The 22,041-nt window shown below is 33.0% G+C and overlaps 2 protein-coding genes across 5 annotated transcripts; one reads left to right on the forward strand and one right to left on the reverse strand.

The window, feature by feature from the left end:
* The first annotated feature begins 51 nt into the window (after window positions 1–51).
* On the forward strand, window positions 52–16,384 carry LOC111295681 (UDP-URONIC ACID TRANSPORTER 1). 2 transcript variants are annotated; one of them, XM_022889290.2, is made up of 4 exons: window positions 52–674; window positions 2,195–2,298; window positions 3,266–3,494; window positions 8,617–9,018. In XM_022889290.2, the coding sequence occupies exons 1-4, from the start codon at window positions 201–203 to the stop codon at window positions 8,761–8,763; spliced, it is 954 nt and encodes a 317-aa protein (XP_022745025.1). In that variant the 5' UTR covers window positions 52–200; the 3' UTR covers window positions 8,764–9,018. The 2 variants fall into 2 exon arrangements, with proteins under 2 accessions (XP_022745025.1, XP_022745024.1); XM_022889289.2 differs by lacking the exon at window positions 8,617–9,018 and adding an exon at window positions 16,094–16,384 and having other exon boundaries at window positions 83–674.
* On the reverse strand, window positions 9,376–18,159 carry LOC111295680 (putative calcium-transporting ATPase 11, plasma membrane-type). 3 transcript variants are annotated; one of them, XM_022889288.2, is made up of 7 exons: window positions 17,911–18,159; window positions 14,966–15,020; window positions 12,924–14,863; window positions 12,680–12,838; window positions 11,351–11,522; window positions 10,947–11,245; window positions 9,376–10,333 (listed from the first exon to the last, which is right to left on the reverse strand). In XM_022889288.2, the coding sequence occupies exons 1-7, from the start codon at window positions 18,085–18,087 to the stop codon at window positions 10,025–10,027; spliced, it is 3,111 nt and encodes a 1,036-aa protein (XP_022745023.2). In that variant the 5' UTR covers window positions 18,088–18,159; the 3' UTR covers window positions 9,376–10,024. The 3 variants fall into 3 exon arrangements, with proteins under 3 accessions (XP_022745023.2, XP_089599911.1, XP_089599912.1); XM_089743785.1 differs by lacking the exon at window positions 17,911–18,159 and adding an exon at window positions 15,627–16,094; XM_089743786.1 differs by lacking the exon at window positions 14,966–15,020.
* Window positions 18,160–22,041: the final 3,882 nt, after the last annotated feature.

Genomic DNA, 22,041 nt, shown 5'->3' on the forward strand with positions numbered 1-22,041 from the left:
AGTGTTTAAGACATAAATATTATAAGATGAATAACACTTCAGTAAACAAATAGTACAAGCTCCATAAAAAAAATGTAAAAAAAAAAACAAAAACAAAAATCCATAAACGACAGATCCAATGATAGCTTCTTCTACTTTTTCATCTTCTTCATCCACTTCAGATACAACCCTTTTCCCTTCCCAGCTTGAAAACTCCAAAAATGTCATCAACCCAACAGCCATCATCATCTTCATCATCAAAAAAACAACCCCTTTTCATAGCTTCACTTATAATCCTATGGTACTCCTCAAACATTGGAGTTCTTCTCTTAAACAAATTCTTACTTTCAAACTATGGTTTCAAATTCCCAATCTTTTTAACAATGTGTCACATGTCAGCTTGTGCTTTTCTCAGTTACATCTCCATTGTGTTCATGAAACTTGTCCCTCTACAACCAATCAAATCCAGGCCTCAGTTTCTAAAGATTGCAACTTTAAGTGTTGTCTTTTGTGGTTCAGTTGTTGGAGGTAATATTTCTTTAAGGTACCTTCCCGTGTCCTTTAACCAGGCTGTTGGTGCTACCACACCCTTTTTCACTGCCCTGTTTGCTTACTTGATGACTTTCAAGAGAGAAGCTTGGGTTACTTATGGTGCTCTTGTTCCTGTTGTTACTGGGGTTGTCATTGCTAGTGGGGTATGTTTCTTTTTCTCCTCTTTTGGATCTTTTGATGATAAAAAGAAGAAAGTTTTTTTTTTCATCTAATACTTGATTAGAGATAATAGATCTGAACTGTATTGATGTTATTTGCCTGTGATAATTAGTTGTAAATGTATGCCTTGATCTTTAACTATCATAAATCATAAGCAGATTTTTCAGTGGTGTATGGTATAATAGTGAGAGGTTAACAATGGGCATACATCAGTAATTTATTGGAAAATCTCCCAGCTCTTTTTTTTTTACTAATTATTCCATATTATGCTAAGACGAGTAATTAGTTTCAGAAGTTGAAACAACAGAACCAGCAAAGATTTGTAGCATTTACATGTGTTGGTGTCTTCTGGGTAGACGTATTCGAGAACTGCCCTTTGTCTGTAAGTCTTGGTAAAAAAAACCTTATGCAGTATGCATCAAAGTGCAACTAAAAGAATGGGGTATCTTGAAACTATGAAAATTTGAACAAACTGAAGTAAAATGGTGTTGGGTCGGCAAGGTATAAGGTATATGGCTGGTATCTTAAAACTCGAATATTGATTCCACTATTAGTTAGGATGGTTTATTACGTCCCTTGTCATAAACACTAGATGTGCAGTCTCATTTAGTTATTGCCAAGACCTTCAACTGTATAATTTGGCCCACACTGAGCTACTTAGACTGTAATTCAATATGCATGGTGATTTTCTGCAATAGTTGTGCTGTGAAGGTGTAAATTACTTCCTTTGTAATTGAAGTTGCACTGTAATCAGGACCAAACTATATTTATGACTCAGAGATATTGACTACATTGATTAGCCCTATCCTGAGTATAGCATGAGATTCATAGCTAATACAAGCAAACTGGCTTGAGAGTCTGAGACTTCTAGAAGAGAAAACAGATAGAGAGAAGCCAAAAACAAGCAAACTGGCTGGAGGTCTCCAGTCTTTTTATCAGTAATGTCTTCTTTGACGTATAGTTGACCATTGATTTAGTAGAACCTATTGTTGCAACATGTTTTTTTAGCTGTTTTAAGTACAATTGTCTCCATCATTCAACCTCCCCCAAATGAAAATTACAAATGGAAAAAAAGGAAGAAGGAGGGTTCACATTGGACTCCACTACAGTGTTTTTTTGGAGGGAAAGGCAAGTTTTGTACTCAAAGTCGTACATTTCTCTGCCTCACCAGCATAGCCAAGGCCTATGCAGGCTGCACCAGAAGGAAGTTTTCTTTTTAGTTTAAAAACACTATCCTTTTTTTCATTCCATAACACCATTTTCAGGTGTTTGGTCAAGTTTATGAATAAGTTCAATTGTCTGTTTATACCTTGTCACCAATTCATTTTGCAGAAAGGGAGGAAAACGAACTCTTTAGAAAACCCTGTCAGTCAATTCACGATTTGTTAACTAGGAAAGAGACAAAGAGCTCTAAGTACCTTTCTGCAGTTCTAGGCAACCTTTGTTTCTTTCTTTCCTTAAAAACTCATTTGGTTGATGAACTTTAACCTTTGAATTTGATCAGGGTGAACCAGGTTTTCACTGGTTTGGATTCATTATGTGCATAAGTGCAACTGCTGCAAGGGCCTTCAAGTCTGTTCTTCAGGGCATTCTGCTTTCTTCGGAAGGGTATAACACTTTTATTTCTATTAGTTCATCAACTGCAATTGGCACATTTCTTTGCGTTGGGTGTATGGTGATGCAACAGAAGTCAATGCATTTAGTTTCTTTTTCCTTTTTGTTCTCCGAGCATGAGGAGTTTTCAGAAGGTGGATGAGGGGGACCAGTCACCTAGGTGTGAACTAAAGTTAAGTTGCCTATAATTCCCGTTAGTGCCAGGCCATGTAGTCAAACGATCATCATCTAACATTGAAATCCACTAAAGAGAAAGAATTGTCTTGTTATGTCCTACTTAAATTCTACCTTATAGCAGTGATATTTTCAGGGAAAAAAGGGTGAAGTAGAGGAAAAGTTTTAAAAGGCCGAGCTATGGGAGAACAAGTGGCTGAAAAACCTGGCGAATAGGATTTAGATATTTCCTTTCTTTTTTACCTTTCCTTGAGTGAATTTCTGACAAAAGAGGGCATTGCCAACAATAAAGATGAAAAGAAAACTTTCCACAATTAGTTCGTATGAAATGGTTGGTTGTTGATTATCACATTTGTTTCATTGGTATTTAGTGGAAAATGAAACAAAAGTAGACCAAAAAGGAATCCTTGTGATTGTTGACATCCAGAAGAAATCTTACAGTTAACATGCCCTTCACCTTGGCCTTCCAACTTAAGCAATTAATCAGAGCAAAAAGTTTGGACCTCAAACATTTCTTACTATTTTAATTTTTTGTAGGTGATGATTGATGCTAACATACTTGTTTTTATTACCTCCTCTTTTAAAATGAAAAAATTCATCCCTAAACTAATTGTTCTTACATAAATGCCAGTGGCTTTTTCTGTCATTTCAAAGTGAGTCATGGATATCTATTGTTTCTTCTTCTTCCTATTCTCCTCACCACCCACCAGCTCTTTTTTCCTATAAGCATTTCTATTTGTCTTTCCCTTGTAACAGAACTGCTTTTACAGTTGTTTCATTCTTGCAGGGAAAAGTTGAACTCGATGAATTTGCTACTCTACATGTCACCAATTGCAGTTCTAGTTTTATTGCCTGCTGCACTTATAATGGAGCCCAATGTGTTAGAAGTCATCTTATCACTTGGAAGACAGCATAAATACATGTGGCTGCTTCTTCTCATTAATTCAACATTGGCATATTCAGCTAACTTGTCAAACTTCTTGGTGACTAAGCATACAAGTGCATTAACACTCCAGGTTCAATATCTTCTGCCTTCCTCTAGTTTGTTTTTAATGTCTATTTCTATGGATTTTCGTAGGACTTGTTGACCTTCAGCACTAAACAGTGTCCCAGGTCAATTCATCGGGCCATTCTCATTAAATTGATAAGCTCATAAGAATAATTTCTCTCTAAGTCAATGTTGTTAACTGCTTTCTATCAGTTGCATAAAGTAGAAGCACTAGTATGGCTATAATCCATGAACTTGTATACAATAAACCCATCCCTGATGATTGGCTTAACTCTGCTGAAATGTTGTCTGCAGTCTTTAGGTTACACAAGCTTGTTGATATGTATCATCTTGTAGTCTTATTAAAAAAAGCATTGATTAGGTACCTAGCCAAGAAAATGCATGCTTTGCTTTTAGGAAAGCATTTTGTTGCTCAGGAGGTGATTGTCTTTTATCGGTGAAGAAATTCATGAGAATTTATTTATGAATTTTTAAGAAACTTTCTAGTGTACAAGTGTATGTATATAGCTAAAACATCAAATTTGGCAAATCCCATGACATCCTAAAGATAATAACAAATCACCCAAAAATCCTCTAACAATAAATGAAAACTATCAAGTAGGAATTTGATCAATGAACCAAATCCCTTTTATTTAAGAAACAACCAAAATACTAAATGAATGACTCCTAATCAAATTTGGTTAGGAATTAGTTTTCCACACTCCCCCTCAAGTTGGGTGGTAGATATCAATCATACCCAACTTGGACTTCAAATTCTCGAAATTGCCACAATGAAGAGCCTTGGTGAGGATGTCGGCTATCTGATGTTCTGTTGGAGTGTAGACCAATTTGACTGCACTTTCTTCAATCTTCTCTTTGATGAAGTGGCAATCAATCTCTACATGTTTCGTTCGATCATGATGAACAAGGTTCTTGGCAATGTTAATAGCTGCTTTATTATCACAAAACAATTTCATTGAATTCCTAGCTGACTTCTTCAATTCCTATAGCATTCTCTCGAGCCAAATTTCTTCACAAATCCCATGAGATATAGCCCTAAATTTAGCTTCAGCACTACTTTGAGCTACCACTGCTTGTTTCTTGCTTTTCCAGATAACCAAGTTGCCCCATACATATGTACAATACCCTGTAGTTGGCCTTTGGTCTGTCATAAAACCAGCCCAATCTGCATCTGAGAAAATCTCCACATCTCTATTTAGTGTTTTTTTGAAGTGCAACCCTTTGCCTGGATTTTTTTTTCAAGTATTGAAAGATCTGATATACTGCCTCCATATGTGTCTTTGTAGGATTGTTCATAAATTTGCTTACCATACTTACAGAGAAGCCAATGTTAGGTCTAATGTGTGCCAAATAAATTAATTTTCCCACAAGTCTCTAATATCTCTTTTGGTTTGCAAGAGGACTTTCGTCTCCAGTTCCCCTCTTGACATTTGGGTCCATCGGAGTATCCATTGGTTTACACTTGAGCATCCTTGTCTTTTTTAGAAGATCAAGTACATATTTTTGTTGTGAAATAGAAATATCATTTCTTGATCGAGCTACTTCCATGCCAAGAAAATATCGAAGTTGTCCCAAGTCCTTTATTTCAAACTCTTTAGCTAGAAAGGTCTTCAATCTGACTATTTCCTCTTCATAATCTCCTGCAAGGACAATGTTGTTAACATAAACAATCATAATAGCAATCTTGCTATTTAGTGAATGTTTGACAAACATAGTGTGGTCAGATTGGCATTGTAAGAACCTATTCTTTTTAACAGCCTTAGTCAAACGATCAAACCATGCGCGAGGAGATTGTTTTAGGCCATATCTGGATTTCTGAAGCCTACACACCTTGCCGATGTTGTCTTGGTTGTCAAACCCTGGAGGAATCGTCATGTAGACCTTTTCCACTAGATCACCATTCAGAAATGCATTTTTGATATCGAGTTGGTGAAGAGGCCAATCTAGGTTTGCAGCAAGTGATAGTAACACACGAACAGAATTCAGTTTTGCTACAGGAGCAAATGTCTCCTCATAATCAATCTTGTAAGACTGAGTGAACCCCTTAGCCACAAGACGAGCTTTGAATCTATTCACATTTCCATTTGTATTGTGTTTGATAGTAAAAATCCACTTACATCCCACTGGGCTTTTTCCCCCAAGATGATTAGTAATATTCCATGTGCCATTCTTTTCTAGTGCTTGCATTTCTTCCATTAATGCAGCCTTCCACTTTGGTTGTTTGAGCGCTTCTTGAATGGTATTTGGTATACGAACATCAGTTAATGATGTAACCAGTGCTCAATAAGTAGGAAACAACCCTTCATAGGAAACAAAGTTACTAATAGGGTGTTGAGTACATGATCTCACACCTTTTCTTATAGCAATGGGCTGATCAAGATCACTAGGAAAATCATTAGAGATAGGTTCAGTAATTGTGTTACTTGTATGAATTTCAAAAGTCCCTAGATTTGGTTTAGAATCTTGGTTCTATGTTGGAGATGTAAAGGTCCCTATCTCCTTTTGAGATTCGGTCTCCTTGAGTCTACAATCATTTCCTTAGTTTTTGTCTCTTGCATGGTTTCAAGAGATTTTGGAGACTTAAGATGACTAGTTCACTTGGAAAAAGAAGAAGAATTATTTGAAATCAGAATTTGAATTGGCAAACAAGTAGAGGAAAGATCAAATGATGGCTCAATCTCCCAAAGTTGATATTCCCTAGAACTCTCCCCCTGAATATTGGCTTTGGGATAGAATGGCTGATTCTCAAAGAAAGAGACATCCATAGAAGTGTAAAACTTTCTGGTAGTTGGAGCATAACATCTGTACCTTTTGGTTAGGTGAATAGCCAAGAAATATACACCTGAGTGATCTGGGGTTTAGTTTACTGCATTGTTGTTTGTGTATATGAACACATTCAAAGACTTTGACTAATATGGAGGAAATGATTTGGACATGAAGATAGGTTTTGAAAGTATTTGACAAAGGGTTTGGAATTTTAATACTCGTTAAGGCATCCTATTGATAAAAAAGGCTACTGTTAGGATTGCCTCTTCCCAAAAATGTTTCGGGACATGAGAGCCTAGTATAATAGATCTTGCAACTTCCATCATGTGTCTGTTCTTTCGCTTTACAACTCCATTTTGTTAAGGAGTTTCAGTATATAAGCTTTGATGAATAATTCCTTGATTTAACAAGTAAGATCCAAGAACTAAGTGATAGTATTCTCGCCCATTATTTGTTCTGAACACCTAAATTTTTGCTTGAAATTGAGTTTGTACCATCTCGTTGGAATTTTGAAATATTGAACTAACCTCTGACTTGTCTTTCATGAGGAACAGCATGTACCTCTAGTGTGATCATCAATGAAGGTAACAAACCATCTAGAGCTTGTAATATTATTAGCCCTGGATGGTCCCTAAATATCACTATGGATCATAGAAAAAGGATGAGTTGATTTGTATGGTTGACTTGGATATGAATTGTGATTGTGTTTGGAAAACTGACAAATTTCACATTGATAAGACTTGAAACCTTTATTGAATAAATCAGGGAACAATTTTTTGAGGTACAAGAGATTTGGATGTCCTAAACAATAGTGCTATAACATGATTGTATTTTCTTTACTCTTACTAGAAGCTAAAACCGAACAAGCACTCTTCCATGACTGTCTTTCAGATTCTTCATCTCTAAGGAGATAAAGTCCAACACACATTTTAGCATTGCCAATCTTCTTACCCAAATCCAAGCCCTAAAATTCACACATGTTAGAAAGAAATTTATCTCTCGTAATTTTACTAATAGACAGAAGGTTACAATCTAAATTAGGGACATGAAGAGCAGAGTCAAGTGTTATATCTTTTGTAATAATGACTGAACCTGTCAAGGTTGGGTAATGGCTTGATGCTAAGATTTCTCCCACGAACATCATCAAGGCTCTTGTTTAGACCAAGAAAAAACTTATAAACTCGGTCCTTCCTCACTATTTTCCTGTATTGTTAGCTATCGTCAAGGCACTTCTATGCTATTTTTTCAAAAATATCTATTGCTGCCAATAATGAGTTAAGGAATTAAAATATTCCATGATAGAGGAGTCTCCTTGCCGCCATGTAGAGTGCTTTTGATCTCGAATGTTCTAGATATATTGTCTACGTTATAGTAGGTTTATTTCATAGCATCCCAAATCTCCTTGGCAGTTTTGTAGTACATGAAATTCTCACCAATCTCATTGGTCATGGAATTGATCAGCCACAACATTACCATGCTATTCTCCAATTTCTAGGTTCGATACTTCGGGTCATTCTCACTAGGTGAAACAACCATTCCCATGAAATAATCTTCCTTACCTTTTCCACAAACAAATAGCATCACTGATTGAGACCATTGGATGAAGTTTTGTCCATTGAGTTTGTGATCAGTGATAGGTAAAATAGGGGGCTTGGACACACCTGTGCTACTAGCCATGGCGTAGATAGAAAGATAGAAAGCAAAATATATATATATATAGGTTTTGATGGTTCATGATGAACGCTCTGATACCATGAAAAAATTTATGAAAATTTTATTTATGAATTCTTAAGAAACTTTCCAGTATACAAGTGTATATATATAGCTAAAACATCAAATTTGGCAAATCCCATGATATCCTAAAGATAATAACAAATCACTTAAAAATCCTCTAACAATAAATGGAAGTTACTAAGTAGGAATTTGATCAATGAACCAAATCCTTTTTATTTAGGAAATAACCAAAATACTAAATGAATGATACCTAATCAAATCTAGTTAGAACTCAGTTTTCCACAATTGAATATATTCAGGATCTAGTATCCAAAATCATACCTTCACTAATGATTGAGTGTGAGGGTTGGACTTAAAGAATAGCATAACTTAGCCCTTTATATTCACAAGTGACCTGGAAAGGAATCCCAAGTTGGTGACAGACACTTGAAAGTTGAAACCCTGTCATCATTCTATAGCCTTACTCAAGCACTCCCTTATATAATATCTACATAGTTGAAAGCTCAACTAAAAGCTTGTCATCAATTGGACATTTTTCTTTTGTACTTCTCCTACAAGAATATGGATAATTGTTGTTTCACCCTGTTCTTGCATTTTCTCATCTTCTTTTGGGATGATATTGGGATCAGGTATTAGGCAATGCAAAAGGTGCTGTGGCTGTTGTAATCTCAATACTTCTGTTCAGAAATCCTGTCACAGTTGTGGGCATTGCTGGTTATACAATGACTGTCCTTGGTGTTGTTGCTTACGGCGAAGCGAAGCGTAGGTTTAGATAAATGATTCATCACATTTACAAATTTTCTTTTTAGTTGACCTGCGAATATTGTGTTTCCGTGAAAGGCATAGTGAAGTTAATGGATAGATTCTTGGTGAGTAATTTTTGTAGAGAGAAAGAGCGTTTGAGGGAGAGAGTTTCTAATTTATCCTATGTCATTGCTTTAATTGCATAAACAGGCATATTTTTCCCTTGTGTTAGATGCTCTATTCTTCTCTTATTTTATTTGGGAGACCTTCCCATTTTTAGCTTCATCTATGCTGCTTAACATACAAAGTCGAAAAGCTAGGCTTTCCCCTTTTATGAATGATGATGAAACACTTTCACACATTTCCATTGAGGCTTAATCTTAAGCCAGGGGGGATTATCAACTGCCAACCCGTGTACTATAGTTCGGAACTTGAATCTCTTTTGCAAACCCCATCCCTTTTTAACTTCAAATTTTAAACCTCTAATCAAACCTTATTTGCTTTACTTATAGTCCTCAAGTGGCATGATTGTATAGAATAGAAGTCTGTTTTTGGCAGTTTTGCAGGACTAAAAGGATCGCTTCATTTCCTTGTACATTCACATTACAACAGTAATGTAAATCAACAATACAAAGACAATGCGGTTGAAAAGAACACAGATTTAGATAATTTTGCCCCCTCAATAGCCAATACCAAGTTTGCGATATATAAAAGCCAAAGCTTGCTTTCAGAAAGGCCTTCAATTATAATGACAAAAGTATCGCTCTATAAGAGTAGTGTTCTAAAAACTTGCTTGAAGCTTGACCATGATGATGCTATAGAACATAAAGATCAGCCAAGGTCACAGGCTGAAACAACACTGGTTACCTACCACATCATAAAATATAGCTCCTTTTTGTTGGTCTATAGAGAAGCACGGTTTATTGCCATGTTTCTCTAACACACCAATAAAAGGGGTTATATTTCTCATGTGGTTGGCATCCTATGTAGTTTCAGCCTGTAATCTTGGCTGATCATTTATTACAGGCTGATCTTTTATGTGCAGTAAGCCATGTTTCGAAAATACTCCTGTCACATACAAACTTAATCCTGATCCCAAGTCAGAAGCCATACGAGGATCATGAGTGCCTGAAAGTTCAGCACTATTCCAAAATCCACCATTCTAACTCCGGAGATCCAATGATATGAAGAAAAATGAAATAAAAGTAGCGATCCCAAAAACCAAAACCTGCCAACAATCAATTGACATTTAAGTAGCCTCAGAAATGAAATTTTGGTCCACTTTTCGAATAATCATGCTAGACCTGGACCACTAGGAAGTGCATCATAACCATCATAGTGCTTCGGCTCGACTACTGCTCTTTCAACTGGGATGCACTTGAGAATAACAGCAACAATCAAGCTAACTGACCCAATTAAGATACAAAGTACCCACAGCTGCCAGCTTAGAGGCACAGTGCTGGCAAAAGTTCCAAGATACTCAACTATGACCACTTGGAATGCTACTGTTGAAACCATGACGGCTACAAATATCCGGCTGTTAAACATGCCCTGGAATATGTTTATCTTCTCTATTTCACGGCTATTAATTTCATTAAACAACTGGAAAATTCCAAGGAAAAAAAAGGCTCAATAATTACAAAATGGTATCAATTATTCTTCTCCAAAGTATCATTACAGCAAAGTAAGAAAATTAAAAATGTCAACATAAACCAAGTTCACATTATATTATTTGCTTCTGACTTGTCAAATATTTCCACATCAAAACATGAATAGCAATTAGGTTGTGTTCTAGGTGTAGTTTGTTTTTGTTCCAATTACTTGTCAAAAAGACTGGTACCCTAAATAATCAGATGGTCTGATAATTTTCAATGACAATTTTACTATGATTTATTGACCTAACAATTCAAATCTGCCATTTATGTCCATGTTCAGTTGGGTAGTTAAACAATCTTATTTAAAACTCTTCTAACCAATTCTCATCTAATAATCATCCGCAAGTTCACTTATAATCCTAAGCTCCTAAATTAGCATAGTTCTAAGTAGACATTTCTTGGAAATGTTAGAAGGATGGGAAGATCAAATGATTGTAATACCTAATTGATAAAGATAGACTGTTTGTGACGCTGTAGATTATCCATCTGAACTTAGGCATAAAAAGGATTGCCAAAGAAGAGTCTTACAATGGCAATTAGTTAAATCAGAAAAATCATACCTGGCAAAACACAAATGAATTGAATATCACAGTATTCAGAACACTCGTGGCATCTGAACCTGTAAGCCTTAGAAGCTGCTTCCCATCAAAATTTAGAACACCAAGGACAATTAGTTGATATATACTTTGACCAATGATATTTCTCCATATTGGTTTGGTGATAAAATTTGCAACCCTTGGAACTGGGGGCCTTTTCATTAATGCATCATTAGGAGGTTCTGTAGCTAGTGCCAATGCCCCAAGAGTGTCCATGATCATATTAACCCAAAGCAACTGTACAGCTGTGAGGGGGACAGATCCTGAAAGTTGTGCAGAAGCCGGATAATGACAATCATGATGTCTAATCATCACAAGTACAACTACAATACATGTCTGAAAAAAGCTAGCTTCAAAGAACAACACACCTGAGATGCATGCAGAAACAAAATTGATTACAAGAGCAACAACATTAACTGTTAACTGGAACTGCACAAACTTTTGGATGTTAATGTATACTGCGCGTCCCCATTTGGCTACATTCAAAATAGTAGCAAAATTATCATCCATTACAATGACATCGGCATTTTCTTTGGCAACCTGTACAATCAAGGTATTAACAACATGAAAATTGTAGCAGAATGAGAAGAATGTGAACAAGCTTGATATAGCAACAAGGTCAGCCCAAACCACAAAAATATCATGGTCTGATAGCAGATATCTTCATAAACAGGAAAGAGTTAGACCAGTTAACAGCCTGTAACAAACAACATAAATGATGATCCATTATGAATGACCTCAACAACTAGATGCATTTGCAGGCGACTATGCTGACAATTCGTAATTATTTCATGTAATATACGAAAAAACTTGATTGCATTTACTTGCATAAAGAAAAGCTATTTGCTGGCAATTGCAGATTCTCATAAATTAAGAAAATAAGTTTAAATCAATCCAAGAAACTCATCAGAAGCAGCAATTACCCAAAGATCTCTACAAAAAAAAAATGGACCATTTACAAAATTATACAGCTCTTTCTTCCTAAAGAAGATTAAAGCATGTCGGGGAGAAAAATAAGAATGTTAAGAACATGGCTTTATCAAAACATAAGCATGTTCAGAACAAAGAAACTGAGAGAATAAGTTCAAATGATACCAAAAAAAAATCATTAGAAGCAGCAAGATAGCAATGATTCCCAAAATCTCTTTGGATAAGAAGAGTCATTTACAACCATACAGTCCATTCTTCCAAAATAAGGGAGAAGTATCTAATTAAAAAGAGGAATGGAGAAAATCTAAAGCTTGAAAACTTCACCTAGTATCCTTTAGAAAATGGAAGTTGGAATCAAGATATTGAAGAACCTCATTCGAGGAGCCAATAAAATTCACATTTCGTTGCCACTGGAAAAAAACTTGTGTTTTCCTTTCCTAATGGATGAACAAATTCGGGGAAGTCAAGAAAAGGAGATAATAGGGGTTTTAAACATGACTTAAAAAAGAAACAAAATCCTGTACGATAGTCTATTTCATAGAATAAATCCAGTGTTTCAAGTGCTGAAGTCAATCAAATACCAGAAAAGAAAAAAAAATTGTTCCTAGAGAGATGATTTCCAATGAAAACATTAAGAGAATAAACAATAAATTAACATCACATAGGATGGCAAATAGAATGAAAAGACGTGAGAGAAGACAAGAAGATAAATATGTTCAAGCTTGTTAGAATCATCACCACTAAATAAAACTGTGCAGCACACAAACCTCTGTTCCAGCTATCCCCATAGCAAGTCCAATGTCTGACTGACGCAAAGCTGGAGCATCATTGGTCCCATCGCCAGTCACTGCAACAACATCTCCAAACATATTTCTCAAATTGGTTACGAAGTTGAGCTTATCTGAAGGCTTTGACCGTGCCATTACCTGAAATCCACAACAGTGTTCAAGAAAATGTACACCTTCCAAAGCATAAATTCAATGTCAAAGTTTTTATGTGGTCACTTAGAACCTGAATTTTTGGTATAATGTCCCTCATCTCATCAAGAGGCTCACTACTAAATTCTGGTCCTTCTATGGCTTTCCCGTCTGCTGTTAGTATGCCGCATTCTTTAGCTATTGCTTTTGCTGTATTAATATTATCACCAGTGACCATACGTACAGTAATTCCTGCAGCTAAAAAGGTTTCAACTGCTTCCTTGACTCCAGGACGTACAGGATCCTTGATCCCAACAACTGCTATCAAGGCATAGCCACTATCAGGTATGCTATTCTCACGACAAGTTTCATCTACATCTCTAACAGCCAGGCATAGAGTCCTTAGAGCTTCGGAGGCAAAGCCATTTATGACATCCATGATATTTCTTACTCGTTCTTCAGATAAAATAACTAGTTCTCCACTGTAATCAACAACTTTGTCACACATTCGTAATACTATTTCTGGTGCACCTTTACAAAAAGCTTGAATGCCACCTTCAGGAAAAGCCACCAACACAGACATCTTCTTCCTGTTGGAATTGAAAGGCTCAACCTTGAGTATTTTAATCTGTCGTCGTTGGGCATCATGATCCCCACCCAAAAGAAGCCCAAATTCCAACAGTGCTGTTTCTGTCGGTGTTCCCAAAAGAGATTTGCTTCCCTGTTCATCCCTCACCACTTCAGCACTACTATTTAGAAATATAGCACGCAGAAAAATGCTAAAAAGTCTTTCAGATATCTCCAGCTCATCAAGGATTTTGCTCTCATTACCACCAATGTCTTTAATTTTCTCACATATCCATATCTTATTAACTACCATATAGTTTGTGGTTAGAGTCCCTGTCTTATCCGTACATATGCAACTTGCAGAACCCATTGTCTCACATGCAGAGAGATGCCTTACCAATGCCCTTTCATCCATTAATTGTTTCATTGCAAAGGCCAAGCTCAGTGTCACTGCCAATGGTAATCCTTCGGGAATAGCAACAACTATTATAGTTACTGCAATTGCAAAGTAGTTTAGAAGCGTCAAAGCATCCGTTGAAGACCAATTTGTGAACTCATTTTTGAGTGCTTTCTCGATGAGAAACCTCACTGTTAAAACCACAAATGTGAGCACTGCAAAAGCCAAGCCAATTTTACCAATAATTGTAGCAACACCATTCAATTTCACCTGAAGTGGGGTCTCATCTTCTCCTGCCTCATTCAGAGTTTCCATCAACTTCCCCCATTCTGTCCTCATACCAACCGCTGTAACCAACATCTTTGCTGACCCATCTCTAACTTTGGTTCCTGAAAGAAGAAAAGGATTTTGTTCGTAAATGTCCACTGGGTCAATCTCCCCCGTCAAACTGGACTCATCAATCTGCAAGCTGTATCCTGATATGAACAGCCCATCAGCTGGAACTTGGTCCCCAATACCTAAATGAACAATATCCCCAACAACCAAGTCATATATAGAAATTTGCTGCCTACGACCGTGTCTTGTAACTTGAACAGAAATCTTTTTTTTCTCCCTGTCAAGATCTCTGAATTGCAAGAACTGTCTGTAGTCACTAATAGAAGTAACTAATACTACCAAGATTATACTAAGTATAATTCCTGCTCCATCATACATGCCCTTTGGCCACCCCTCTGTGGCAAGTCCTACACCTATAGATATCACAGCACAAATCATAAGGATAATAAGGGTCAAGTCTTGGAGTGCATCCCACACAAACATCCAAAAAGTTTTTGGAGGTTTCTCTGTGTAACGGTTGAAGCCATATATCTTTTGCCTGGTAGATACGTTGTCCGAGCGCACACCTTCATCGAGGGAGACAGTGACTTTCCTAGCAATCCCTTCAACTCCACCATGCAACTTTAAGCGCTTAATATCATGGCCATGAACAATAGAATTAAGTTCATCTGGTTCAATTTCAAAGTTTGCTTCTCTAACCTCATTGGTAAGCTTGTAATCAAGTGGACCAGCAGCTGAATATGATCACAGGATAAGTAATACAGGAGAGGACAGAAAACATATACAAGGGTATTATCATATAAGCTTTTTTAGAACTACAAAACTGCATATCATACCATCCATAAACTGCAATGCTGCTTTCTGAACAAGAAGAGCAACTCGAATTTTCTCCTGATTTTTAGAGAGGGGGGGGGGACCATGAACAGATAAAAATATTATAAGGTCAAAGGAGTACTTTACAACAATAATAGTAAAAATTGATAGCAACAATAATACTTGGTGTTGTGGCAGAACTTTTAAAAACCAAATGCAGTTTAAAGACACTTCTTTTTGTATGTAAGGCAGGCTAATGAGCCATAATTTGCCGTTCTTCATGCTCCTCAGTAAACATTTTGAGAGGACACAAACGGTTGTGTTATCATTGGCATTTAAGATGGTGACTGGTAACTGATCTCCGAAACAAAAAACAAAGTGTGATGTTCCGATATCTCATTAGAAATTTTGAGAAAAAGAAATAATCTCATTAGTAAAATTATATTATTTCATAAACACTGATGGGAGCATTGTGCATCGGGATTTGCCCTTTTTTATTAAAATTATATTGTTTCCAATGCTTCCAAATTTTCGTGAATGATTATAGTATATAAACTGATAGCTAAAAGCAAATGATTTAGATGCTTAAGAGGAAACTTGTCCTATTCAAAAAGATAAAACACTGATAATAGACTGCATTTGAGCCTGTACAAATATGTTCTGATAAGAATAAGGTATTCTTACCGGGATTCATTTCATCAGCCATATCCATGTCTATATCAATTTCCTTCGTATCTTTGTAGCAAGAAATTTTTACTTCAGGTAATAAGAAAAAGGAATTATAGAGCTTATTCTACAAGAAATTTGTCCTGGACATTTGATTAGGACTGCACCTCATTAACATGAAGCTATAGCACTATCAGAATTCAGAAGTGCTTTCTCAGTGCAAGAAAAGCTTTTAAAAAGAATGCTTTAGTTGACTTTGACACATTTGTGGCATTTTCATTAAATATTCCTTTTATCAGAATTTGAAAACATTTGCCACCATTAAAATCATTCTCTTCATGCTTGAAAAGACTTCAAATAAATCAAACATCAGGTTGACGTGACATTACTTTATCAGATTACTAATCCCAAGCTTGAATAACATGCAATAATTAAATATATGATAATAAATAATGGAGATTTGATCATAAAGTTATCTACTGCAGGCAGGTGAACCTAGAAGACATGTCTTTAACAGCCACAACAGTTCAAAGCTTAGAAGGCAACAAAAGAGCATCGGAGCACCATTATTAATTTTAAAAACAAAAAGAAGACTAGCCACTTGGCCAAGGAATTGGTATTCATATCATCATGGATAAGAACAGTGAAGTGGGGCAAACATTATGTGAGGGTCATGATTCTTGCATAGCAAAAGACAAAATTAAAAGGGTTAAAAATAAAAATGGTCCTCTATTATAAATTATATGCTAGTTTAGTATTTTAAAAATAAAATTTTCACTTTAGTATCCAAATTTTCATTATGTTAAAGCACTTTGATATTCTGGTTTAATACTGTTAGTTAACTTGCTTCTTTAATATTAATACCTAACAAAATCATGACATGTAACATATATGTCCAGTCATTGTTCTATCATCTATTTTTCAAGTAAACATTTAAATAAAAAATTTAAAAGTTTTTTAAAAATATATTTTTTAGTTAAAAATAAATTTTAAAAAAAAAAAAGAAAAGCAAAGAATCAAAGAAAGAAAAAAATAATTTTTTTGTTGACGTGATAATAGTTGATGCGATGATAATTATCAAAATGCTTGATAATAAAAAAGTTGGAGTATCAAAACGAAAATTTTATTTTTTTTAAATACCAAACTAACAAAAAAAAATAGTAGAGGGGGCATTTTACATGTTAACCCAAATTAAAAGCCATAGTTATCCTAGAAAAAGCTATGGAGAAAAAAGGGTTTCCCATAGCTTTTTCTAGCCGTATTTAATACAAACAATATACTTGGGGTCCACGCGCATTTTTATATTACTTGATACTATTAGGAAACTTCAAGGAAGTTTCGTGTTATATCTATTATTGGTATCCACAGTCAAAGAGGTACATTTAATTAGTAGTATTGCTTAAAAGCGATATATTAAATTCAAACCCTGGGTCTACGTCCCAACCTAGAATAAAAAAATATTAAAAAACAAAACCCATCAGATAGAGCTTTAAGAAAAATGAACTGAAGGTGCCCTTAATATATTTAATACCACCAAAATTTTATTAAAACAGCAACCCAATCTGTTGGGTCTGAATTCTCTCACACCTATTTTGTCAATTACTTTTCAATATACCAATCATAACCGCTTACAAGTACGAAGTTTAAAATAAAGAATAAGCCTTCAAGCATGTAAATGTTTCTTCCAGGTCCATCACTTGTAAAAATTAGCTTAAAAAATTCTATTTTTAGAAAATTTTTTATTCCAAGTATAATTGTCACTAAATTGAAGACAATAATACATAAATTACAAAAAATCTTTCTGTAAATATCATCTCCACTATTACACATTCTTTAATTTTTCTTTTTTAGTAAATGAAATCTTAGACTATGCAACGGAAAGCAATCCTCTTTTACAAAAACAAAGAAAATTAAAAATGAAATTAGATTAGCTAAGCTGTGATGAAACTGTTAAATCGAATTTAACAAAGATAATATTAGCTGCCGAGAAAAACAAGTGAAAAATCCCAGCCGTCCCTTTGGTTCCTCAGTAGATCAAGGATAAAGTTTAACTACGATTGGGCAAAAACACAAGGGGACAATCTCGCAAAACTACAAGAATATATTTCAGTCAAATTCCAATGGATGGTTCTCATTTATTTTGTCTCCAAAAATTGATTAAAACTTTTAAAAAATGAAATTATTCCATTATCCATGTCATTGTGCACTTCTACGTCCAATGGAAAATTAGAAGAAAAAAAGGAAATGATAATAAGGGAAATTTTATAAAAAATAAATAATCATGGGAAAGTTAGATGAAAACCTTGATTTTGAGCTTTTGCTTTTCGGCTTCGGATCGTTTTTCAAGATTAGCGATAAAACGAAACCGCCGGCGTGGATTCCTAACAATAGTGACAAGCTTTCTCCACCGCCGTAAAGCCGCCTCCGACGAGTTTTTCGGCTCAACTTCAAATTCCTTCAAGTTCAACAGTTTATCCATATCCCCGCTGATCAAAACCAAACAAACGACTTAACTTACCACTCACTCACTCAGTCTCTCTCTCTCTCGTTTAGGCTTTCGGTAGTACTATATATATATATATATATATTAGGTAGTAGTTAACAACTACTATTCCTTTTTCGGCTTTTTGGCTTTTTGACTTTTTCTGTGCGTTTTCTCAGTTCCCTAACTAGATTTCACAAATGAACCCTGAAAAGAAAGGTTGAAAGAGAAATACACGATTACGCAGAAAGGGTTTTAAGCTTTTAGAAAAAGAAAAGCCGCAGGACGGAGAAATTTCTAACGTATTTATATTAAAACCGTAGCTTATAAAAAAAATATAGAATACGATAAATAGGTAAAAAGCTAAGACAAAACTTACATAAAAATTTTTAAGTGATATTTATAAAATTATTTTTAAAAATAATTTAATAAAAATTTTAATAAAAAACTCAAATTTAAAAGATTGATAAAATTTATGTAAAGATTAATAATATGTAAAAAATTTATTAAAAATATTATTTATAATTTAAATTTGATTGATATTTATTTAATGATAAATATTAAATTAATATTTTTTATTAAAAATATTTATTTAAAAATTTATATCAAAATTTATTAAAATATTTTTAAATTTTATACACTTAATTTATATAACGAAAATTTTTAATTTATTGATTTTAATTTTTAATTTTAATTTTATTTAATTATTTTTAATAGAAAATTTAACTTCTTCTAAATATGGATATATAATAAAAATAATAAAATGTAGCATTGATTATTGATCAACTAATGCTAAAAGCTACAAGCATAAAAAATGGTTGAGAAGTCAATATTACATTTTGCTTCAATACTTCTTTTCATGTTTTAAGTAGCAACTTTACCTATTTATTGGCTTAAAAATCTAAATTAACCTCATTAAACATTTTCACCAAAATCTTTTAATTGATAACTTGAAGATTTAAATTAAACTCATTAAACATAGTTATAGTTCAATTGACAAAAAAAAAAAAAAAACATTAGTCATAATCTTAAATGAATCCCATGAAAAATAATTAAGGTCTCAAATATCCCAATTAAAATTAATTAAAGATCTAAACAATCTCTAAAAGAATAAAATAGATCAATTAACTCAAAAACATATGTTAAAAGTCAAAAGTAATCCCAAATTATATAATTAAAAATCTCAATTATTATCTAAATCATATTTTATGCCAAATCTTAATTGACACAAAATTAGGTATCAAAATCCTAAATGAGAACAATTTTAATAAATTGGATAGATATGTTCAATCAATTTTAAAAAGTCATGTAAAATTAAAACGGTCCACTAGTGATTTAATTTAACGAAAATTTTTATTTTAACATCAAATTATGAAAATAAATAAATAAATAAATAATGATGATGAAAGAAAAGGCATTAAAATTTAATTATAAGAGTAAAATTAGTGAAAATTAAAAAATAAAAAGTAAACTTTTGTATCAAACAAAATATATATTTTTTATTATAGTACATAAAAGCCAAGATGAAACAATAGCGTTAGTTATAACAGTTTTCTTCAAAATTGATATCTAACAACTTCGTCCTTGCCTTTTTTTTTTTTTTAATAAAAAAAATGCTAGGAAGTTAGAAGGGCCAAGGAAAGAAAATAAAAAAGAAATAAATTTTTAGTAAAAGTCCTTGTATCAATTGGTTGAAGCTAAAAGATTATTACAATTGTTATATCTATTTACTCAATTAATAAGGTCGACTCATTTGATTGTCTAGTTAACACATGCTTAATTGTTACGTCACCATCAGTAAAAATCAATGTTAAGACATTTTGTTATAAAATTTATTCGTCCCTAATCAGGTAAGACTCTTTTAATATTTTTATTGACGTCTCATCAATGCATCATTTTAAAATTACATATTTTATTTATAATTTATCTAAAATCATTAAATGCAACTCGTATTTATTTATGATAATTAAATTTAATTTATAATCATCCATATTACTCATCTTCAAGCTCTATATAGATTCGTCATTAATTATTAATTATCTCAATCATGTAACTACTTTTCATTTCATTTATAAAATAAAAATGAGGTTTAGATACGTATAAACTAAGAATCTTTACCCTTGAAACTTTTTTTATTTTTTTGCTTACTTTTATCATCAAATGCTTAAACACTTCAAATATCTTATATGTCGGAACGCATCTTAAAAAATCAATTTCGACGTCCTTTGATTGGTTTTTTTTATTGTAAATCTAGATTCCCTTTTACTAAACTTTCAATCAGCTTTCCTTGAACTAGACATTCAAAAGCTTTATCAGTAATAATAAAACAAGTTATAAAATTTAATCTAACTTCATAAAACACATTATAAAGTTATTATAATGGCTTAAATCTACTTTTTGGCAACTACCTTTTTGCTTTTCCTTTTTTTTTTTTTCATAGTTAAAACCTAGTATTTAAAAACTGTAGATGATAAAAGATTAATGGATGATGATCTCACCTCAACTCCTCATTGGTATATGCTTTTTCTTTTGTCCCTATTGGTATATTTAGGTTGTAACCTCCAATTTATTGTCTTATCTGTATAAATGTTGTATAATTTTAATAAAACAAATGTTATATAAAAATTGCAATAATTTATTTAAGTATGGTTGTAAGTTTCTCATCTTAATAATTAATTAATCACGAACATAAATATTTTAGTCATACAATTCATATCACAAGACATTTTCTAAATTAAAAAGAAAAAGAAAAAAAAAGTAGTACAATGTACGATGCCTAAAAATCTAAAGGGGAGAACATGGATCCCATATTTTAAGGGCAATGGGCGTGGGTCCCATTGACGGTTGCACATTTTAGGGACAAATAATTCAAGGAAATATCTGTAAAAATCTCTCACTTTTATTTTCTTTTTTATAAATTGACTAGTGAGGGTCAGTTTATTAAAAAAAAATGTCAATCATAAACTGTATTTATTTTATTTACTACGTGCTACAGAGACTGGTACGTACTATGATTTTGAATTTTATTTTATCGTGAATAAAATAAGTAAAAGGGTGGTTTGGTATTGTTGTGTTTTTTATGTCTTATGTTTTATATTTTTGAATAATTTAATTTAATTTTGTTTTATTTTTAATTAATTGAATTAGAAAATATATTTGGATAAAATGTTTTTATTTTTAAAATGTGAAAAAAAAATGTAAAAGAAAATGGTTAAAGTTTTTAAATTCCATTTGTTATTAATAATAATAATATAATATTATTTATATAATAAATATAATAATATTTATTAATATAATAAAAATATTATTTTATTAATATATTATTTGTAATATCACTGTAGCAGTTTAATTATAATTTTTGTAGAGAGTACTCGATTGGTAACAGTACCAAATTGTTTTCAAAAAATTTAAAACATCATTTTTTTCTGTTTTCAACAATTTCTAAAACTTTTCAAAATTTTGTTTTCAGTTTTCAAAAAACAGAAAAAAATAACCTACAAAACACGTGTTTGTTTTTAATTTTCAAAAAAATGTAAACAAAAATAAAAAATAGAAAACAAAAACAAAAACAAACAATTCCTAAGCAACCAGCATATGATGCTATTTATTACGATACTGTACATTTAAAGTTATTAATGCAGCAACCAGCATATGATGCTATTTATTACGATATTAATGCACAGTCATTTCCCTTCCTTGGTAGGTGATATCAATCGGATCCACTTGGATTTTTAAATTTTTATGATCCGATTTAATCTATTCGAGTTTTGTATTTTACGACCCATATTCAATTTGCACAAATAAAATATAAAATTGATTTAGATAAATTCAAATAAAATCGAATCGGTAATTCAGATTTTTAATTTAAATAAATTTAAACTTTAATTTAATTTTAAATTTCGGTTTTTCATTGAAATACAACTTGAGCTTCTGAATTAATTAAATAAAATT

This window comes from Durio zibethinus, chromosome 14 (genome assembly GCF_047325235.1).
Source record: "Durio zibethinus cultivar Kanyao isolate XHJ-2024 chromosome 14, ASM4732523v1, whole genome shotgun sequence".
In the NCBI taxonomy this organism is placed as follows: domain Eukaryota; kingdom Viridiplantae; phylum Streptophyta; class Magnoliopsida; order Malvales; family Malvaceae; genus Durio; species Durio zibethinus.